The 21,355-nt window shown below is 32.9% G+C and overlaps 1 protein-coding gene across 1 annotated transcript in view; it reads right to left on the reverse strand.

The window, feature by feature from the left end:
* Nucleotides 1–4,968: 4,968 nt before the first annotated feature.
* LOC108549034 (uncharacterized) overlaps nt 4,969–21,355 on the reverse strand; it is a 34,107-nt gene continuing 17,720 nt past the window's right edge. The window contains exons 5-10 of the mRNA XM_017902245.1: nt 20,187–20,402; nt 16,586–17,104; nt 12,691–12,984; nt 10,646–10,946; nt 5,518–5,790; nt 4,969–4,976 (exon numbers count right to left, since the gene is read on the reverse strand). Coding sequence (XP_017757734.1) covers nt 4,969–4,976; nt 5,518–5,790; nt 10,646–10,946; nt 12,691–12,984; nt 16,586–17,104; nt 20,187–20,402 — 1,611 coding nt within the window. The remainder of the gene's footprint in view (nt 4,977–5,517; nt 5,791–10,645; nt 10,947–12,690; nt 12,985–16,585; nt 17,105–20,186; nt 20,403–21,355) is intronic.

Genomic DNA, 21,355 nt, shown 5'->3' on the forward strand with positions numbered 1-21,355 from the left:
AATTTACTGTATCATGATGATATTGAATTGCTGATCTGTAATTTAGAAAATTATACTTGTTTCATTGTTAAATTTGTCATTGTGAAGAAGAGAGAATTTTTCTTAGTATTGGTAATTTATAACCTGTGACATATTATTCTTTTCACTGACAATAAATAATTGACAAATTTATTTATATTTTTTTCTAATGAAATAAATTAATCTCCCCTTGTATCCTAACATTTAGTAAGTACTTAATCCTCATTTAAGATCATAGTTATCAGTATGTTTTAAATTATTTTTCCAAACTTCTCCATTTATCCTGTAATAATCTGACACAAGATATTAAAAAGACTAATTTGATATAATATATTTGTCAAAAATTAATTTCACAAATTCTTCAAATCCCTTTGTAACTGAAACATGGGTTACCTTGGTCATCCCAGAACTTTGACTAAGAAATTAGAAACTATAAAGGCCAAAATTAAAAATTTCCCTCTATCATTTGCCTTAATAAAATTTATATAAATTTTCGACATTAATTTAACAACATTTAATATCATTAGTGTGGATAGAAATGAATACCAATATCTTCCACGTTTTTCAACAGTTAACAAATTAATATATTTATATAATAATATTTAAATATTTACAACAATTCTAAATAAACTATTTTAAACACAAAGATTGACTCTATTTTGAAAATTCTTCTCTCTCTCTCACTCTTATTAACACATGTTTACTCTATGACAATTCTCACGTAACTGTTTTATTCTGGCACATTCTTCTAAACATTTCTTTAACAACATTCATACTAGACTTCACTCGTACATGTTATATTTATATCATCCTAAATGACTTTCACTTATTCTACCTCATTCCCATTTACACATATAAAATCAACACTCACAATTAGCACCATCAGTCCTCAATTATCCTTTCAATTGTAAAAGTATCAACACACACCAAATTAATTAAAAATAATTCTGCTGCTTCTCCATTTTCTTCGTCCATGATTGATAAACGGATAACAGATTTGACAATAATAAGCAGCGACGAATGTTTATTTGCCAAATTGTAACGGCCATCCAGTTAACTGTCATCGAGAAACGAGCTGAGTTGCAAGTAAAGAGCAATCAGTTTTGTGTAAACTACTCTCGATTCCGATCCCGAACGTCACTGTTAAATATAGAGCATAAAGTGGAGATGTATTTAAAACGGTGATCCTTGTTTCCGCTGTGATCGACGTACCACTTAGGCAGCATCAGATTTATTTTAAACGAGCCTTTCGATGCTGTTTCCTCCTGATTATCGAAACATGGCCCATCATTCATAAGTAGCTTCGCTAATTTTCCACAACAACTAGTTTGCATCGACAAGTGGTTACAAATCGTTGTCAAGATCGATCCTCTTCTTACAGAATGCTTCTCAAGATCTAATTAACCCCTTTACTCCCACCAGATTCGTATGGTGAATATTTTCCATATTTTTTAATATAGTAGAACATTGATTATCCGAATTAACACTAAATTAATCAGAGCTTAAATGGTCAGTTGTAAATTTTAATAAAAAATTCTGCATTCGACACTGTCACTTCGTTCATTTGTCTTTGCGATTATTCTTCTGATATAGGTATAATTAATTTTCTAATTTTTCCTTTCAGTTCATTTTTTTAAATGTTATTCTTCTTTCGTTTATTCATTTAATGGTTATTGGAGTGATTATGACAGGTTTAGGGTTAATTGGAGACATTTGATAAATAGTAGGAAAAATATTGACAGACTATTATAGGGTGTCCCAAAAATCACGCAAGATTTGAATTTTGCGCCATTTGTGCAGTAAAGTGTTGCCAACGAGAGAAAAAGACAGCGTGACAGTTGACAGTTCAGGGTTCAGGGTTATTAAAAATGGAATATTATACGAAAGAACACCGCATCTTTATTGTTAAACAATATTTATTATTTTGAATTAAAAACCTATGTTTTCTATTAAAATTTCTTCTTGCATGAGTTTTGGTCACCCGTTATATTACTGTATTGTGGATAATAATTAATAGCTACAACTCATTTAGAGTCGATATACTGGGTTATATTGTATTATGTGAATTATAAATAGTATGAACCGGTTGTCAGTGAATAAATAAAGTTTCCTCCTTTTTTGAAATTTATTTTAATATATATCCGAATTGCCTGACGAATTAATTAATTCGGCAATAATTATGCAGTGAACGAACTGATTATTTGTTTGATAATTCCTACACCAGAAATTAATTTCGAAGCTTCATTATTTCGGTGCGTATGTGCTTTTAATTTCTGTGGAAATATTCCGGAAAATTATATCGTACATATACAGTGAGTGAAGAAAATGTATTGGCATAGTACATTATAAGGAAATTCAGCTAACCAAGAAGTTTCGATTTTAACGAAAATTTATGGTCGGCAAATCTTTGTGTGGGAGCCAAATGGATCTCCAAAGTTTCAGAATTTTTTCCTTCACTGTTTGCAGTTTTCTGTAGAATTTTCTCCTCACTATGGAGTATTTTTCGTTAAAGCACTAAATTAAACACTTTTTGTATGGAAAGTTTTGTTGTATTTTGTGAGAAAATATTTTCGGTGGGAAGGAAAGAGTTAAATATTTCTCATGGAGGGAGAAAAGTTAGGATTTCTTTTTATTTTTAATGCTAGGATTAATAATATTGTATTCCTTTGTTTTGCTTTTCTTTTTTCAATTTCCTTCTTCTTTTATGGAAGGGAAAAAATCGATAGTTCGAATTGAAATTTTATACAATATAAATTCTTATCTGATACTCCCTTTTATCTATATGGAAATTTATTTACTCCCTCGTTGCAGTACTTTCCGTTTTCATTTTTGTTACTGAAGCATTGTTCTCTAAAAATGAATTCTCATATGGAAAAAATTTGTTTTACGTATACTTTTCCACTCGCTTTTACAAAAATGAGAAAAATCATTCTTTATTCAATCGAAACACCATCTTGTAAATACCCTGTAACTGATGAATATAAATTTATTATAATCTCATTTAAGAAATACATTTAAATATATTCCTGTATAAAATGATATATTTATAATTGTTTACATTTTTATAAATATATATTAATAATAATATAAACAAGTATATAATTTACATAAATTTATAGTCAAAACCAATATATTGCTAATTATTCATACTACTATAACTATATAATTTAGACAAAATCATATTAATAATAAATAATATATTAATTATACCGAATATCGTATTTAAATATATTTTTGTATTAAAAAATATATTTTTGTACTAATATATAATTGTACTACGAAAGAATTGTATTAAAAAATATAAGTTTGTACTTATATTATAAATATGTACATTGTTATTAATATATTTAAATCACTAATAATAAATAACATGATATATTGGAATATATTTTTGTACTTTCTATTACCAAATAACTATTTTCTATTTTCACCATATTGAAACCAATAATCCTTATTGTACCGGATAAATAAATCTACATGTGTATACGTTTCAACCTATTCTACCCAGAATTCATGGAAATCCCGGAAATCCCCAGGTAAAGTTGCGAATGTACAAGTGGAACCTAGCAACAGAACTTTCCCATCAACATTTCAAATACTAAACAACGATCGAACCTGAAGCTTGAAATCTGTCATTGTCACTCTATATCGCTAAAATTATGTTACTAAAATTGCATAGTTATAAACAAGCATATACATATACAACGTTCGAGGCTGATTATAAATCGATCGATTACAGCCTTCATTTTAAATATTCCTATAGGTGTATATATATAGAAGGATAACCTTTACGTTCAAATTTGCTCACCAGCTTTTGGAGAACGGTCATGTAAGTCGGGGACATTCAATTCGAGATCGATTATCTGTATTAATAAAATTTATTTAAGGAAATTAAGCGACAGGGATAACTATGTTATGTAATACTGTTAGTTGTAACGTGGTAAATGTTCGACGATGAAAGTAATTCGGGTTTTAATTTCACGAAATGGAGAACATTTCGAATTATTTCGAGCAGAATGGATCCACTAGCTGCGAATTTTCAGCAATTCAACGTTGCATTTTTTAATGCATTTTTGGGAAGTGGTAATTCATTACCGAAGCACGCTATTGTTGGCGGTGTTATTAATGTTACGCAATGTTCTGAGTTTTGAAAATATTAATTTCACAAATATTTCGCGTTACAACGCTTCATGCGATTTTAAAATATTTATTTTTCCAAATTTTACGGGAAAAATATTTATTGATTCAAGTGTTCATACGATTTTAAAAATGATTTTATGAGGAAATTCGAAAGTTACTGAATTATTATTAAATAATAATACTAAGAATATTAGATGTTAGCGATTAATTATGTTACTTAAATTATCATTTTATACTAATTTTATGCAAATAATTTGTTGTAAAGTTGTTTTTATTAATAGTGTTTTATGCTAGTTAGGTTAGGTTTTCGAAAGTTATTGAATTATTATTAAATAATAATATTAAGAATATTAGATGTCAACTATTAATTAAGTTACTTAAATTATCATTTTATACTAATTTTATGTAAATACTTTATTCTAAAGTTGATTTTATTAATAGTATTATATGCTAATAATATTTATTTTTCAGTAACATGATTAAAATCATATATATATAATTTTTCAGAAGCTCGAATAAAATAACAAACACCAATGTTAATCATTAATAATAGCATGCAATTTGTAAGTTGTATATCCCAAGTACTTACCTACATATTTTTATCTCCATTTATTTTATTTATTATACTAATTACACTTATATTAATTATTCTCTATTTCATAGATAATGAAAAGGACGATCAATTAAAAATTCTTTCTCCACATTCAAAAGAAATTGCAGGGGGATAATGTTCTTGCTACGATGTCATTAAAAGGTTACTAGGGGATTTCTATGACATTACTAGGTCGTGATTGAAATGTTACTAGGATACTACTCATCTATAATAGAAAATCCAAGTTATTGTTAGCTATATTCTATTTTCAACACTAGTTTTAACATTAGAACTACCAATGTCTAATTTATTACTAAATACATACATCTATATATAGTTAACTGATATAACAATTAACTACTATAATGAAGATAAATAAGCATATATAATTACAATCCCATCTAAACAAAACTCAACATTAACTCTACTAAAATCACATTTTTCCCGCCATAAATTGTAAAAATAAAATATACGAAACCAATATGAATTTACCCTATATCCCACTATAAATATCCCTAGAATTACCCACTCACGAAATGTAACTAAATATATGAACAATAATTAATTTCTACAACGAAGATAAATAAAATATACGTAATTGCAATCCCATCTACACAAAAGTTAACAGTAATTTTACCAAAATAAAATAAAACAGGTACGTGAAACTAACGTGAAACTTTCTCACCAGTCTGGTACATGCAGTGTTAAAAGAACTAGGCAGTAATTCCGGAAACGGAATAATAGGAAAATGTAGTCCAGTAACTCACCGAAACTCTTGGTCTGTATCCTTTTGTACATCTCCCCGCTGATCTTCCGGTGCACTATCCTCTGCGTTGTCGCCTGATACTTTTTCCTAAAGTTTCTCTCGCTCTCCGTCGATTCCTGAGAGCTCCTCCTCTCTTTGGCCACGCTTTCTGGAATTTCGTCGTCGTCTTCCCTGCTGTCTGGCCTCTTCCACACGTGGCTTTCCTCGAGGTCACCGATGTAGATCCATTCGCTGCTGGTGTACGGCTCCACGTACGTGTCCTCGTCCTCTCGACCTGAGATCGGATGCACGAGGAACGACTTAGTCGGTAATGCAGAGACGAAATAAATCTCGAATGATAATGTTGTCTTTTATATAAAGAACCAAGTTTTGGTCATTTATATTCTCCATTTAGCTAAATTTATATCTCATATTTCTGCTGTTACAAGACACCTAACTCTTAGTTTATAAATAGTTTTATTGTATTTGATTTTTAATTTATGTGCATATATGTACATCATAAAATTGTAAATTCGAGATATTGAATTTTCGAGAGACTGAATTTCTGAAATATCGTATCTAGGTATTGAATCTTTGAAACATGGAATCTTTGAAATATGGAATTTCCGTGATATTCAATTTTCGAAATATGGAACTTTTGAGATATTCGATTTTCCTCATATCGAATTTTCCGTGTATTAAATTTTCGAGACATCGATTTTTCGGAATATTAAATTTTCGAGATATGGAATTTTCGGAATATTAAATTTTCCAAATAGAATCTTCGGAATATCAAATTTTCAGGGTACTAAATTATGGAAATATCGAATTTCTGAAGGAAAATTTTCGGAATATTTATTCGATGGAATATTAAATTTCTAAAACGCCAAATTCTAATACAAAAATACATAAAATGAACGATACTTGCCCCAAAATATTTTCAAACTGAATACAAAGTTTTCAATAAAGTTGTGATTATAATTTCATTTAATATTTTCCACAAAATTCCAATATTCTATGAAATCATCTGCTTTACACTATTTTGGAAACAAATATGCTCATATTACTTAATCACCAAAACCATACTATTCCTGTCAAACCTCGCCATTTTTAATTACAATTTCACAATTTAATTGACAGCATTCTAATTTCAATAATTCCTACATATATATCGTTTAGTAAATCAAATATATTTTTTATTTCCATTATACTCTGCAATTATACTACGTCAAAAATATCTGCAAATTTGTCATAATCAACCTCTCCATTTTTAATTTTAATTCCACAATTAAACTATCAACATTCCCATTTTATTAATTTCTATATACATATATATAGCCTTCAATAAATCCAATATATTTTTCATCTTCATTATACTTCGCAATTATACTATTTTAATAATGTCATCAAATTCCTGTCAAACCTCTGCATTTTTAATTATATTTTCACAATTAAATTGTCAACATTCTAATTTCAATAACTCATGTATATTTATCGTTTAGTAAATCCAATATATTTTTCATCTTCATTATATCTCGCAATTATACTACCTTAATAATGTTTTCAAATTTGTCATAATCAATCTCTCTATTTTTAACAATAATTCCACAATTAAATTATCAACATTTTAATTTCATTAATTTTTATATATATAGCCTTTAATAAATCCAATATATTTTTTATCTTCATTGTACTCTGCAATTATACTATGTCAAAAATATCTGAAAATTTGTCATAATCAACCTCTTCATTTTTAATAATAATTCCACAATTAAATTATCAGCATTCTAATTTCATTAATTTCTATATACATAACTTTTGGTAAATCCAATATATTTTTCATCTTTGTTATACTCTGCAATTATACTACGTCAAAAATATCTGCAAATTTGTCATAATCGTTTCAAATTTAATAACCGTACGCAATTATCCTTCGTAACTTTATAATTCGCTTTTTAATCCGTAGAGACTCTCAATCTCGCAGTATGCAATAATAAAACTACGCAAATGAAACAAGGCTATTAAGGAAATTAACAACGATTTGTTTCTTTGTTTCCAGTTGAAATTTATTGGATCTTAACAAACAGCGGAACAGCTAATCGCCTTGGAAGAAGATAAATGGCACAGGAGAACCGGGGCGAACTTTTTCAATTAATGAACGCCGCTGTGTTCACTAATTTTTTCTTTTTCTCATTTTTTTTTTTTTTTAAATAGCGTTTCATTACGTAACTTTTTTACAAGGGCGATGCCTGTCTACCTTTATTATTCCCGTTTAACGCTACTTCGCCCGGTCATTTATCCGGGTAACGTTCCTTGGTAGATATGAAAGCGGTTAATAAAGTTTGCGCGCCAGAATTCCTTTTTAACACCATCTTTACGATGTATCGGAGGATATAGGTTAAGAAAATACGATTTTTGTATGGAAATGGGTGAAGAAAAAAATTTGGTTTCATGAGACGAATTTTCACTCGTGATGAATGGATGAAGTGACTATGTAAGCTCTTTTGGGGCATAATTTATGAAAAATATATCATGAAATAAAATGGATGTGTAATATAGATAAAATGTTATAATTTATTATTCTGACTTTCATTCCTCAATCTTCAAAAATGCATCAATGATGACTATGAGCGATCTTGGTAATAAAGAATTTGAGTTTAGTTAACTATTGCATATGAATTTTATTTGCAATAAAGTTGTACCAAAATTTTAAGATATATAGAAATTTTCTATGTACTAAAATATGTTAAATATAATTTTAATCGGAAGAACAGTGTAATTCATTTTTGTGTGCTTTAATGCGAAAAAATATTGTATTATTATAGTCTATGTTAGAAGGTATTATACGATATTTTAAGTCATTATTAGCTACTATTATATTATATTCCATAAGATATTATGAGATATTTTAAAGTGCCATTATTATAATTGAAAGTATTAGGAGGTATTATGGGGTATCATTATTATATTATATGTACTATTCAATTATTAAACAATTTATAACTCAGATCATAATTTATGCTCTATTATTATTAAATTATGATATCAGATTCATTATATTTTATGGTGAATCGATAAAGAAGAAATAAAAATAGTAAAATTTAATATGTAAACTTCAAAGGCATATTAGTATCTTTGTACACAAATTTTAAAGTATACAATTTGTTTAATAATTTCATCAAAAGTTTCATAAGAATTATACTAAAAATTGTTGCTGCAGTTAATTCGATATCTCTCTAATTTAGAATTAAAATATCATATTATGACAAAATTCAAGGATATTTATTCTCAATGTAACAAGCTCACTATAATTTATTATATTCATCAGATATTATTCAATTTTGTTAATCTAGCAAAAGTATTTGTTTAATTCTTCTGAAGCTAACACTAATCTCAATTTATTTTTGAATAATATTCAATCTCTAAAATATTTTCAGAATAATTTTATCACAAAATTTAGTAACGAATTATTAGAAATTGGCCAGCTAGATTATCTAGAAATAGAAGAAACATAACTCGCAATACTGTTACTAAAAGAGACACTAAAGACGAGTCGTAAAATCTTTTCTCGAGGGTACTAGGCCTTAAGCCGTTGTCACACCTTCGATTCCAGTCCCATTATTCTCATAGCACGATATATTGCCGAAATCCTAATCCCAAACTCCTAATGTCCCTATATATAATCCTAGATCCAACTGCCTCGAGAGATTTCTCAGAAACCACCCATTTTTACTTCTCGGACCACTAATATTTCACGATTTTTAGAAAAAGCAAACAGGTATGTTCAGAAGGGTGTTAAAACTCACGATACTGTAAAAAATCAAGCAATATTTCGTGATAAAGTAAATCAAAAGCATAGAGTAAAAAATTTTAGCGAATTATTATATGGAATATCGAATTGCTATATTTAGCAAATTTTTATTAAAACTGACGTTGCTAGGGTACATGGACCTTTCTCTGTGAACTAGATTCGGTAACCGACACTATGATATTTAATTATTAAAGGTTGCAGAAAGTTCATGATACCTTTTGAATAACCTAGTTAATATAAACCCATAAATAAAATATTATTACAACGAATATTGGAATCAGACTTTTTCGAAAATAAAACCTCGATAATATTACATCGACACTGAGAATTTTAAACACGCGCTTTGTATTTTATAAATATCAAAAATAAAAATAAAATTTGTTACGGGGTTTAAATCAGAATAATTATTAATATCGTAACTGTGTTCTCAGACTCGTATCTCATATAATACATATCGAAGAATTCGCTATAACATACTTATTCGAAATAATAATAATATAACTACTTTTATGATCTAGATTCCATATCCTTCAAATTCTACATAAATAATTTTTACGTAAATAATATTTCCATCATTAAATATATATCTAAGCCATTCACAGGAGAAAGTGATCAATTTCGCTATTTAAATTTAAAAAAATTCAGTCCCAAAGTATTTGATCGATGAATACCTTCTCTATTTCTTATTTTGTGGAGTTAATTGATTTTCCAAACGAATGACTGAATTATAACACGTACATTTTGTATCTTAGAAAACATACAGTGTAGAATTTCTAGAATTTCTTCGCTATTTTTATTAAAAAAAATTCAATCCCAAAATATTTGATCGATGACTACATTTTGTATTGTGAAGTTAATCGATCTTCCAAATGAGCGACTCAATGCTACTTTATATATTTTTGCAAATCTATTTCGTATTTCTCAAAACCCACAGTATAATATACGTGCACTAACCTGTTAGAATTTCTTCGTTATTTTCATTTAAAAAAATTCTATCCCAAAATATTTGCTCGATGCCTACATTTTGTATTTTTGTTTCGTACAGTTCATCGATCTTCTAAATAAAGGATTCAATTATAATAGGCATATTTTGTATTTCTTAAAACACCCAGTATAACAAACTTGTAAATACTAACTCCTCAAAATTTCTTCGCTATTTAAATTAAAAAAAATTCCTGTCCCAAAATATTTGATCGATGCCCATCTTCCTTACTTTTTGTATTCTGAAGTTAATCGATCTTTCAAATGAGCGACTCAATTATAATTTATATATTTTTTCAATCCTATTTCGTATTTCTCAAAACATACGTATAATGTCATATAATATACATGCACTAACCCGTAAGGATTTCCAAGCTAACATCTGTGCTCCTCGCGTGAAGCCTCTTCCTGCCAGCGGCGGTGTCGTCGATGGATCCTCGGCTTCCGCGTCTGGAAGCCACCCTTTCCTCGGATTTCGCGCGGACGTCCGATCTACCAGCACTGCTTCGCCGATGCCTCCTATCGCCCCGATCCTCAGACCTGTACCTCTTGTCGAACTTCTTGTACAGCCTGTGGCCAGGCACGTGCTTCGTGGAGGACCTGTGTCCTTCCGGGGAGTCCGCGAAACCTGCCGGTGGTCGAACGATCTCTTCCGAGACCTCGGGGTGGAGCAACACGACGGCACGCACGATAGAGAAAAGAGGTAGATAGACCGACAGATAGAGAGACAGATCGATTCGAAATCGGAGATATTTGTCGAAATGGATTGCTGGTGGTTATGTTTGTGTTGGATCTTAGTTAGCTCATCGAGTCAGGTTTGATTTTCTGATCTGTTAAATCCTCTGTATGACTGGGATCTTTCATGCTGATAATGAATGAAGATGACAGTTGATCATTTTGATTTATTTTTTGAATTTTGGGATTTTTTGGATTTGGTGCTTGTTAAGTTTAACACCAGAGCTATTAACCCTTTGAACTCGACGATTTTTTTGACTAAAGACAGGTACGAGTTGAAAAATTTTGTGCTATTAAGCTGATGATATTTTTTGAGCAGTGAATAAGAAATAGTATAATAATTAATACGTAGAATTATTTAATTTCGATACCTCGCACGTTATCTGTTACATTATTTTAAATTTGACGTATTAATTAATATCGAGCTTCGAAATTTTATCAAATGGTGACTGAAGGGTGTCTCTCGAGTGCAAAGGGTTAAATATTTAATTATGTTATACGTTGATGATAATCATTAAAGTGTCAATAATAGTTGATATTAATTTCTTCGAAAATACAATAGTTAGGTAGGAATATATTTTCAGTGAATATAAAAGGCAATATTCGAAGTTAATTATTCTAAACTAATTAGTTTGGTAGGTCTAGTGTTAAGAGATATAATGTGGGTATTTAACTTATGAGTCACTAAGTAGATCCAGCCACTTTGTCACGTGAGTAACAATATTACTATACTTTCTTAGAAATTCTTTGACATTCAGTGCATTATAATTATAATATCTGTATTAAAAATAGACAATATTCTATTTTGCTATAATTAAAATTGACACGAATACTGATGATTCTTCGTTTATATACTTTTAATCGCGTGACTGGGGGAGATTTTGATTAAGAAATGAGCTAATTAATAGGTTAAGGCTGTTGGGCTGATTCTGATTATTGTATAAATAATATAAATAATGCTAGTCTTGTTGGATCAGTACATCAGTATATCATTCTCTGACGTTTCAGTAAATACATACAAGGTGTACATACTTTATATGATACCATATAATCCTTCATATACAAACTAATATATATATACATACATACAAAAATATATATAGAAACAAAAAACTTCTAATGAGAAAATAAAAAAATTAATTTTGTAAAGCATTCAAGGTCACCATTCATTCATTACTTAAATATTCAATGAAGCATTAATGAATGAGAAATACACAAACGAAAAAATCTCAACAAGAAGAAAGAAAAATTAATTTTGTAAAGCATACAAGATCACTATTCATTAATTTCTTCAATACTCAATGAAGCATTAATGAATGAGGAATACATTTTAACAGTATATATTAAATAATAGCTTCGCTTCTTATCCTCAAATTATCACTTATCAGAATCAGCCTGCACAAGCCAGTCACCAGAAACAGCAGGAAGAAAGGAAGAAATCCGAGACTGAAGCAGCAACGAACTACGCAATTCACTACGCTATTCAGAGACTTCCACCCATCCAACTCCCATCCCCAAAAAATAAAAAAAAAGGAAAAAAGGAAAAACCCTGTTTGAAAGAAATTTGCTAGAAATTTTTCCTAGAAATTTCCCATCGCCCCTATCGTACCATGCCTTCGAACTTGCTTCCTTTCATAGGAGGAACTTGATAAGCAGTGAATAATTTACCTCTCTGCCGCAATGGTGACAATGCGGGGCGTCGAGGGCGCTGATGGTCAAGCATTGGTCCGCGCCCTCGCTGTAGAAGACGCTGTCGCTCCCTGGACTGACGGACCTCAACGATTCCGCTGAAAGAGCCTTTAATCTCGCCTCTGGGCTCTGTGACTCCACGATCACTGCCCGTTGTCCGTTGTGCCCTGGACTGCGTTGATAACGGCCCGGGCTCAGCCTCGAACACATTATGTCGTCCGCCGCTCGCGATCTTCTTCGGGGCAGGCTGCCTGTTATGGCCGCGTTCTTGTCCTAAATGGAAACAGGATAGAGAGTTATTGCATCGATCCGGCACTATATAGTTGCCTCGAATGAAACCGTAACGGGCTCGTAAATTATCGTATTAAACGGCGGCCCCGATTAACGCTGGAACGACACTGTTCCAGTCACTCTCAGGACCGTCTGCACTTTCCATGGTTCTAACTTCGCAAATGCCAATTTCGGATACTCGACTTTCCCGCCGAGGTATTCCAAGAACGTGTCGATGGATATCGAGTATATTCTTCTTTACGTGCATCGTTATGTAGGATTGGAATGAGTACAGCCCTAATAGAATGTCAAGAGTGTTTGGGCTTAGAACGAAAGTGACCACGTGCAAGAGGATTGACTGCAAATAATATTTATGGTAGAGTTCAGTGAATGTTTAGGGATGCGTCTAGAGTGGTTGCAGTACCTGGCCCACCGAGATTACGTGGGAAAGGGCATGATTGGAAAGGAAAGCCTGGGTATGAAAAAGGACAGAATGAATGATTTAAATAGGGACGAGTCAGTCTTTAAGAGTTTTTTAAACCAGTCCTTTTGCAGTCTTGATGAGTGTGTCAGTGTGTCAGTCATAGTATGTAAGAAGTCCAAGTCAGTCTAAGAAAGATGAGAAGAGCGTGTCTATAGCGAATTTCTCTTCTTTCATAGCCGTCAGTCTATTTATAAGCTTCTATATATTTATTATAAGATCCTACATACATGTGGGATTGGAATAAGTACGGCCCTGGAAGAATGTCAAGTGTGTCTGGGCTTAGAATGAAAGTGACCATGTGCGCGAGGATCGATTGCAATGAATGTTTATGTTAGAGTGAAAGATTAGAGACGCGTGCAGAGTGATTGAAGTACCGGGCCCACCGAGGTTGCGTGGAAAAGAAGTGTGATTGCAAAGGAAAGCCTGGGTATGGAAAAGGACAGAGTGAATGCTTAAATAAGGATGCAAGGGCGCGGGCAGCACCAGTCCTTCACGGTCCTCAAGATAGTGTCTAAGTAAAAGTCGAGCGTACCCGTAGCGGGTCTCTAGTTTCGTAGCCGATAATATAAGTATAAGTTTATTGTATTTGAAGAGGTAGTAAAGCAACATTACTTCAGCCCATCCACCCACCCCGATCCTACATACACCAAATTTCCATTATTTACATTTTCAACAATATGATAATTCTTCACAATTATTAACCACTTGCGCTGGAAAGACGTGTCACGCACGTCGTAATGCTTTTGTCACAGAATCACCAACGACGTGGTATACACGTCGTTAGGCAATTCTTACAGAAACACTGGACCGTTCTGGCACACGCGTCTATGAATTTCTTGCCATCGCAAGTGGTTAAACAAACTAAATTTTTAATGGTACGCAGCGTCTGATCGAATATTCAAACGTGATCCACCGGTGATGCACACCGCCCGATGGGACAGGGTGCAAGGGTGCAGACGAGTCAGAATGTGTAATTAATAAGTCCAAGTCAGCCTAACAGTACAGTCTAAGACAGTCAAAAACAGTGTGTCAAAGTCTAAAGTCAGTTTATAAAAGTTAGTTTAGGAAAGATCAGAAGAACGTGCCCATAGCGAATCTCTCTTGTCTCATAGCTAGCCACCGTCATTCTATTTATAAGCTTATTTTATCCTATTAAGAAGCTAACAATACTATCTTAAGTCAATCCACCCAAAATTCAATCCTACAGTTACATGGTGCTTCCATATTTAGATAACTGGGGTCGATGCATTAGGTAACTTGGAAAGTAACGTGTGTGTATACATTTTTTTTAAGAGTTTTTACAATTTGTCCAGCAACGACATTCGGTAAATTGTTGTATCGGGTTAGGTTAATGAACGCGTAGAAGATATCCCTATGGATAACATCTGTTGAAGCCTGATGCTGTTAGGATATAAGATCCTTTGGGTGTTTCCTATGCAGTCTGCGAGGCAGACTAGTTTTATACCGTTTTCTTGCTAGGTCGCTGGGGTCACTCTATTCTTTCCTTATAGCTGTCGCAACGACTAGTGATTTTGTCAGAAACTGTTTTAACTTTGAGGTCCTTCCGAATATCGTCATTTCGAACATACCATGTTGGATTGGTTAATGTTCTAAAAATTATAGACTGTAATGACTCAATTTTAGCAATGTGGTTTTTGGCTACCATGCCCCATATCTCGTTGTATAAATTAGCGTATAGACATAGTTCTGTACCAGTATTGCACGTGTTGTACCATTTTAAGCTTGTGGTAGGTTTGAAGTTAATCGAGGAAAATTATTTGGATATTTAGAAAAATTTTTTATCATGGAAGACTAAGGATTATGGGAATACGGTTTGTGAAGATAGTTTTAAATAGAGTTCATTCTTATGGAACGAAAATGAGTAAAATTTTCCTATGCATATATGAATTTGGAAAGGTATATAGATTCGTATACACATCAGGCGTGGTCGAATATTTTCCGGATGCAAATCAGCACTCCCTGACAGCATATTTTTCGTTCCGAGTTTAATGCGTTTGGAAAATGTAATTTCTGGATGTTTCTTTAAAAAGAATGAAATATGTGGCTCTAGTGTATACGACGATCTCCTGAAATAAATTTGAATGTTACCTAACAATGTGTTATTTTTGAATGTACTTTAACTTTGTACCCATCGCAATCCAGGAATAAATTCAGAAAAATTCGTAATTTTGGAAAGCGATGCGTAACTTGATTAAAAAATTAAACAAATTAAATTACAAAATACAGTTATAAATTAAATTTTTCACAGACTGTGTTTCATCGATGAAAAATATTAACGAAAAGATACTTTAACACGATGACTGCCACGGTCCAAGAAGCCAATTTGATTTAATCATGTTATATTATTAAAAACTTTATTTATAGTACATAATAATAATCAAAAAGCTTAAAAAATGATAAAAAAAAAAAAAAAAAAAAAAAAATGTTATTAAAAATCATCACAAGCCATAAAATTATTATTCTGCATGAATAAACTTGTACAAATTTTTCTTTTTGAATTATACTACAATTATACTACGGGTTTCCTCGTAGCTGTATTAATATGACAAATAACGAAGGGACGAGATAACTCGAAGTAGGTGTCCTAGGCAAGGAAACAACCTACGAAATATCTCGTAGATGGCAATCAATGTGATAACCCTTTGCACTCGACGATTTTTTGGCTAAAGAAGAGTAGAAATTTAAGGATTCTCTACTAAGAAGCTGATGATACTTTTTTGAGCAGTAAATAAAGAATTATAGAATTATTTGATTTCGATACCTCGCATACAGCTAAATTACATTAAACTTGATATATTAATTAATATTGATCTTCCAAATTTCATAAAATGGTCACTGAAGCTCACCTTTCGAGTGCAAAGGGTTAATATATTAACTGTGAGTAACCAAGCTCCATGAAAAATATTTGTATAATTTCTCATATTACTATTCTAAACTTAAAAATATCATATGCAAGTATAAATTAAAAAAAGAAAAAGAATATTACCATCACACAATAGAGAACTCTTTGTAAACCTAAAACCATAAAATAATACAAATAATAAATCATAAAAATGCCTTTATGTTCCCTTCACTATGATCTCTGTATCATCCACTTACCTCGTTACTCCTCCTCCTAGCAGATACGTAACCAGTGGTCTTCCTCCTCGGACTCTCCCTCGTCCTCCTATGCCTGCCGTCAGCGCCCTCGCGATGGAGGTGATGATGATGGTGATGGTGCAGATGGTAGTGGTGGCTGCAGCTGGAATCATCCGAAGTTGGCACATGGCCGCCATCTTCAGCCTGTTCCACGCGCCAGTCTTCCTTCTGAGGGCTCCTAGTGACTTGCTGTTGCTGTTGCACTTGCACCGACTGTTGCTGCACCGTTTCGCGTTTTCTGTTGTTCTTGTGCGGGCTCCTGGCGTTCGTGGACTTGCCTCTTGGCCGATGACGATGGCTCGGAGTCGGGCTGATCTCGACGTTGTCCCCGTACAATTCTGAGCTGCGTTCGACGCCCGACGTGCCCCCCAGAAATTCCAGAGTGAAGGTCTTCCTTCGTCTGCGACGTTCTTCCTCGGTCCAACCACGAAGATCAGGCGGGGACTCGGCATAGCCACCGGAAGACGAGCGGTGGCCTTCCTGGAAGCGATTGACAACGAGAGAAAGGTAATTAGTAATGACATTGGAGTCACTGTTATTTTGGGAACAGACATATCTTGGTTTTGAATGTGCAGAAGTAACTCGCAATGTTTTAATTTCGTCAACAAAATGTATTTTTATGGTATTATTATTAATGTCACTAGGATTATCACTAGAAAATTACTGGAATTATATTACTAGGGTAAGTAACGTTTGTTAATAATTGTATTACAGTGTGAGTATTATAATTGTTAATGTTACTAGGGTATTATGGGGATTATTATTGGGATATTACTAGAATTATTACTAGAATATTACTAGTGTTCAGAATGTTTGTTGGCAATGATTGCACCAATGTTATTAAAATTATTACTAGGGTATTACTAGGTTTAATGTTTGTTAATAATGATGTGTTACTGGGATTATTATTAGGATATTACTAGGATTATTTAGCATTATTACCGGGATATTACTGTGATTATTAGTAGAATATTACCAGGATTAATAATGTTTGCTGATAATTGCACTATTGAATTAATAATCTATTATCAGTGAATATTTTATGGTTGGGAATATTAACGATAATGCAACATAGTGATTCACGTAATCAAAATTTTATATCTTTGCTAACAGATAATTCGAGTGATCCGAGATGTAGGTAAAAAAAGAAGTTCTAGAAAAAAATCGATAGTACATAAAAGCAAAATTGTAATTACTCGTTTCCCTTCCTTCTATTCTAATAATTAATAATAACAATCACTTTATTAAAGTTAAAAAATTTAGTAAAAATATTTTCCTCCCAAAGAACTTTCAGAGACAATAAATAGTAACTAAAATTGCACAAAGCATAGAAAATAATTTATTAAAATATTTTATTACTATATAAAAATTCGTTCCATTTTATTGTGAAATAATAGTTAATTTTAATTTTTAATTAAAATTTAATTTAAAAGAATACAATCAAAGCAATGAAGAATAAATACAATAAAAGAATTCGTTTGTTCGAATAGTAGAGATTCCTGCTTTAACCGGATATTCAGACACGAATTTCAATTTAGAAAAACAAATTAAACGCATATAAACGATCAATTACGTCATAACCAAGTCCAGAGCCAGATCTGTATATGAAATTAAAACATAGTAGCCGATCCCAGTCAAACTTCTCGTTTAATCTCCTAGAGATCGCAGCTCAACTGGAGCGAGACTAATTCGACGCCATTAACGAAATTCGAAATTGCAAAATCCCTGATAACCCTCAGATACTTGCCCCGGAAATAGAAAAAGGAGAAAAAGAAATTCTCATTACTTACGATTTACATATACCATATTTCATTTACTTTAAACACACGCACGCCCACAAACATCAGCGAGGTCTTTAAGCTGCACTAGAATATACAGGGTGTCAAAAAAGAACGAGTTCGAAACTTCACGTGTTTATAATACTAACTAGGAGAAAAATAATAGCTTATGTTTATGCTTGTCATTATATTAGATCACATTAGATCAGGCGAACCTATGACACTCGTGTTAAATAGTCACGAGACGCCATCTACAAACGACGGATGACTATAGTCACCGGCCACGAGACGCCATCTACACACGACGGATGACTATAGTCACCGGTCACGAGACACCATTTACACACAACGGGTGACTATAGTCACCGATCACGAGACGCCATTTAAACACAGCGGGTGACTATACTCACCGGCCACGAGACGCCATTTACACACGACGGGTGACTACAACCACTGGTCATGAGACGCCATCTACAAACGACGGATGACTATAGTCACCGGCCACGAGACGCCATCTACACACGAATACGAGACGCCATCTACACACAACGGGTGACTATAGTCACCGATCACGAGACGCCATTTAAACACAGCGGGTGACTATATCACGAGACACCATTTACACACAACGGGTGACTATAGTCACCGATCACGAGACGCCATTTAAACACAGCGGGTGACTATACTCACCGGCCACGAGACGCCATTTACACACGACGGGTGACTACAACCACTGGTCATGAGACGCCATCAACAAACGACGGATGACTATAGTCACCGGCCACGAGACGCCATCTACATACGACGGATGACTATAGTCACCGGCCACGAGACACCATCTACACACGACGAGTGACTATAGTCACCAGTCACGAGACGCCATCTACACACGACAGATAACTATAATCACCGGCCACAAAAATTAAACCAAAAATTAAGACAAGTACTTCCGTTCCGTTTAGCTCTCTTCGCAAAGAGTTGCAAGCGCTATTGCGATGATCGATTTTTCTTTTTCTTTTTCTTTTTTTTCAAAAAATTTGGCTCCAAATACTAAACAGAATACTAGACAGCGCGTGTAATGTTTCCATCTTCGACATGGCGCTTCATTCTACGCAAGGAACTCCGCGGCGACTGCCACCGTAGCGAAAGTGAGGTTAGGTTAATAGACCTACAAATATCGCAAAATTATGGATATTTCTAGACGCGACTCAGCGCTCCAGTTAACCTAGGTATTTTTATAAATTTTGACGTATCGAACATTAGTTTTTAATTTCAATTGTAATCAAAATACGTGTCTCACTCACACAATAGTCGTTGCGACGATACTTCGTCGACGTAATTTATAGAAAATCTGAAACTTGGGAGATTAACATTAGATTTACGGAAGGGCTGCTCCAATTATACGATGGTAACAAATTTAGTTAACTTATATTAAGACTGTTAATATAACATATGATTATTTTTAAATTAAACTAATCGTTGGAAAAAGAGGCACGTGGTTTCCTTTACCTGTCAATTTGACAGATGTCCTTACAAATAGGTATAGATAGCATTACAGATAGCGTCCGTAAACCCAGTGTTAACCTAACACCTGTCTCACCCAATGGAACCCGTCAGAACAACTGCTAGTTAGAACTCCTGAAGTTCCGAATCCTTTCTTTTCAACATCCTGTATACCACGATTGTAAAGGTATCACGTCTTCCAGAGGAGAACGAAAATTAGCGGGTGGCAAGATAAAAGACGATCGTCGGGTTGATTGGAATTAGCTTAATTATCGTCTTACGTCACGGTCCAATTCGGTTTCCGAGGTGTGTCCGCTTGGCGGCGCTGTCTGTTGCTCGAGCTCCTGACCCGGATCTGTCATGGCATCTTTCAGGTCGTAACTGCCCGAACTACTGCTGCTCGTGGACCTAGCTGGCGACGGGGGTACCTCCAGTCTAAATGGAATTTCCGTTTCCTCCAATATCGGTGGCGGGCTGCATGGCTCTTCTACGACGGCCTGAGACACACCGCGGAATTTCAACTTCGCATTGTGCATCTTAAGACTTCTTATTTTATTGAGATGTTGACGCTGTTTGGTGAACATCATGCCGATGGATGGTTAATGAGAGATTTATGTATTTCGAGATTAAACATGGCGATCTGATACATTCTTTTTATATTTTATTTTTACTTTAAGAAAGTTATGGAGAATAGAATTATCATTTTTAATTAATTATTGGCATTAATTGTTCATATGTAATGTAATTGTAATAAATGGTATTATTGTAACTGGTTTAAGTGAAATTGAAAATTCTCTAGCGAATTATGTATTGTTTACAATTATGCATTATATATTATAGTCAATTTGGAAATTAAAATTGCGTTAGGCTAGAATTAGTATATATTGTTTACAATTATGCATTATGTGTTATTGTAAATTTGGAAATTAAAATTGCGTTAGGCTAGAATTAGTATATATTGTTTACAATTATGCATTGTGTTATTGTAAATTTGGAAATTAAAATGGCGTTAGGCTAGAATTAGTATATGTTGCCCATAAATGGTGGTACGTGAGTTGATTATATTGAATATTAATTGTATGGTACACGAAAAAGAATTTTGTAATGATGGTATAATTTAATGTTTTTAAATATTAAATATTTTTTGGTTATTTTTATGTTTCGCGTGTATTTAAAGATCGAGTATCCGTGAAGATAGTATGGATTATAAAATATGAAAAATGTAAGGATATGGAGTCGATATTACATTCATGCACCCAGAAAATTTTTTTCTACTCGCCCTCATCGTACGATTTTCTTATTTATGCATGAGTATTCTCTATTCAGTGGAGCATCTCTATTCATTGCAGCGATATGTGCTGCAAATAAACATCCAAGATTGCAGACATTGCCTGAATATCAATGAAGCGTAACGTTCTATAATTGCATACTTGCTTCGATCTTTCATTTC

This window comes from Eufriesea mexicana, unplaced genomic scaffold (genome assembly GCF_001483705.2).
Source record: "Eufriesea mexicana isolate 0111107269 unplaced genomic scaffold, ASM148370v2 scaffold1801, whole genome shotgun sequence".
NCBI lineage: Eukaryota > Metazoa > Arthropoda > Insecta > Hymenoptera > Apidae > Eufriesea > Eufriesea mexicana.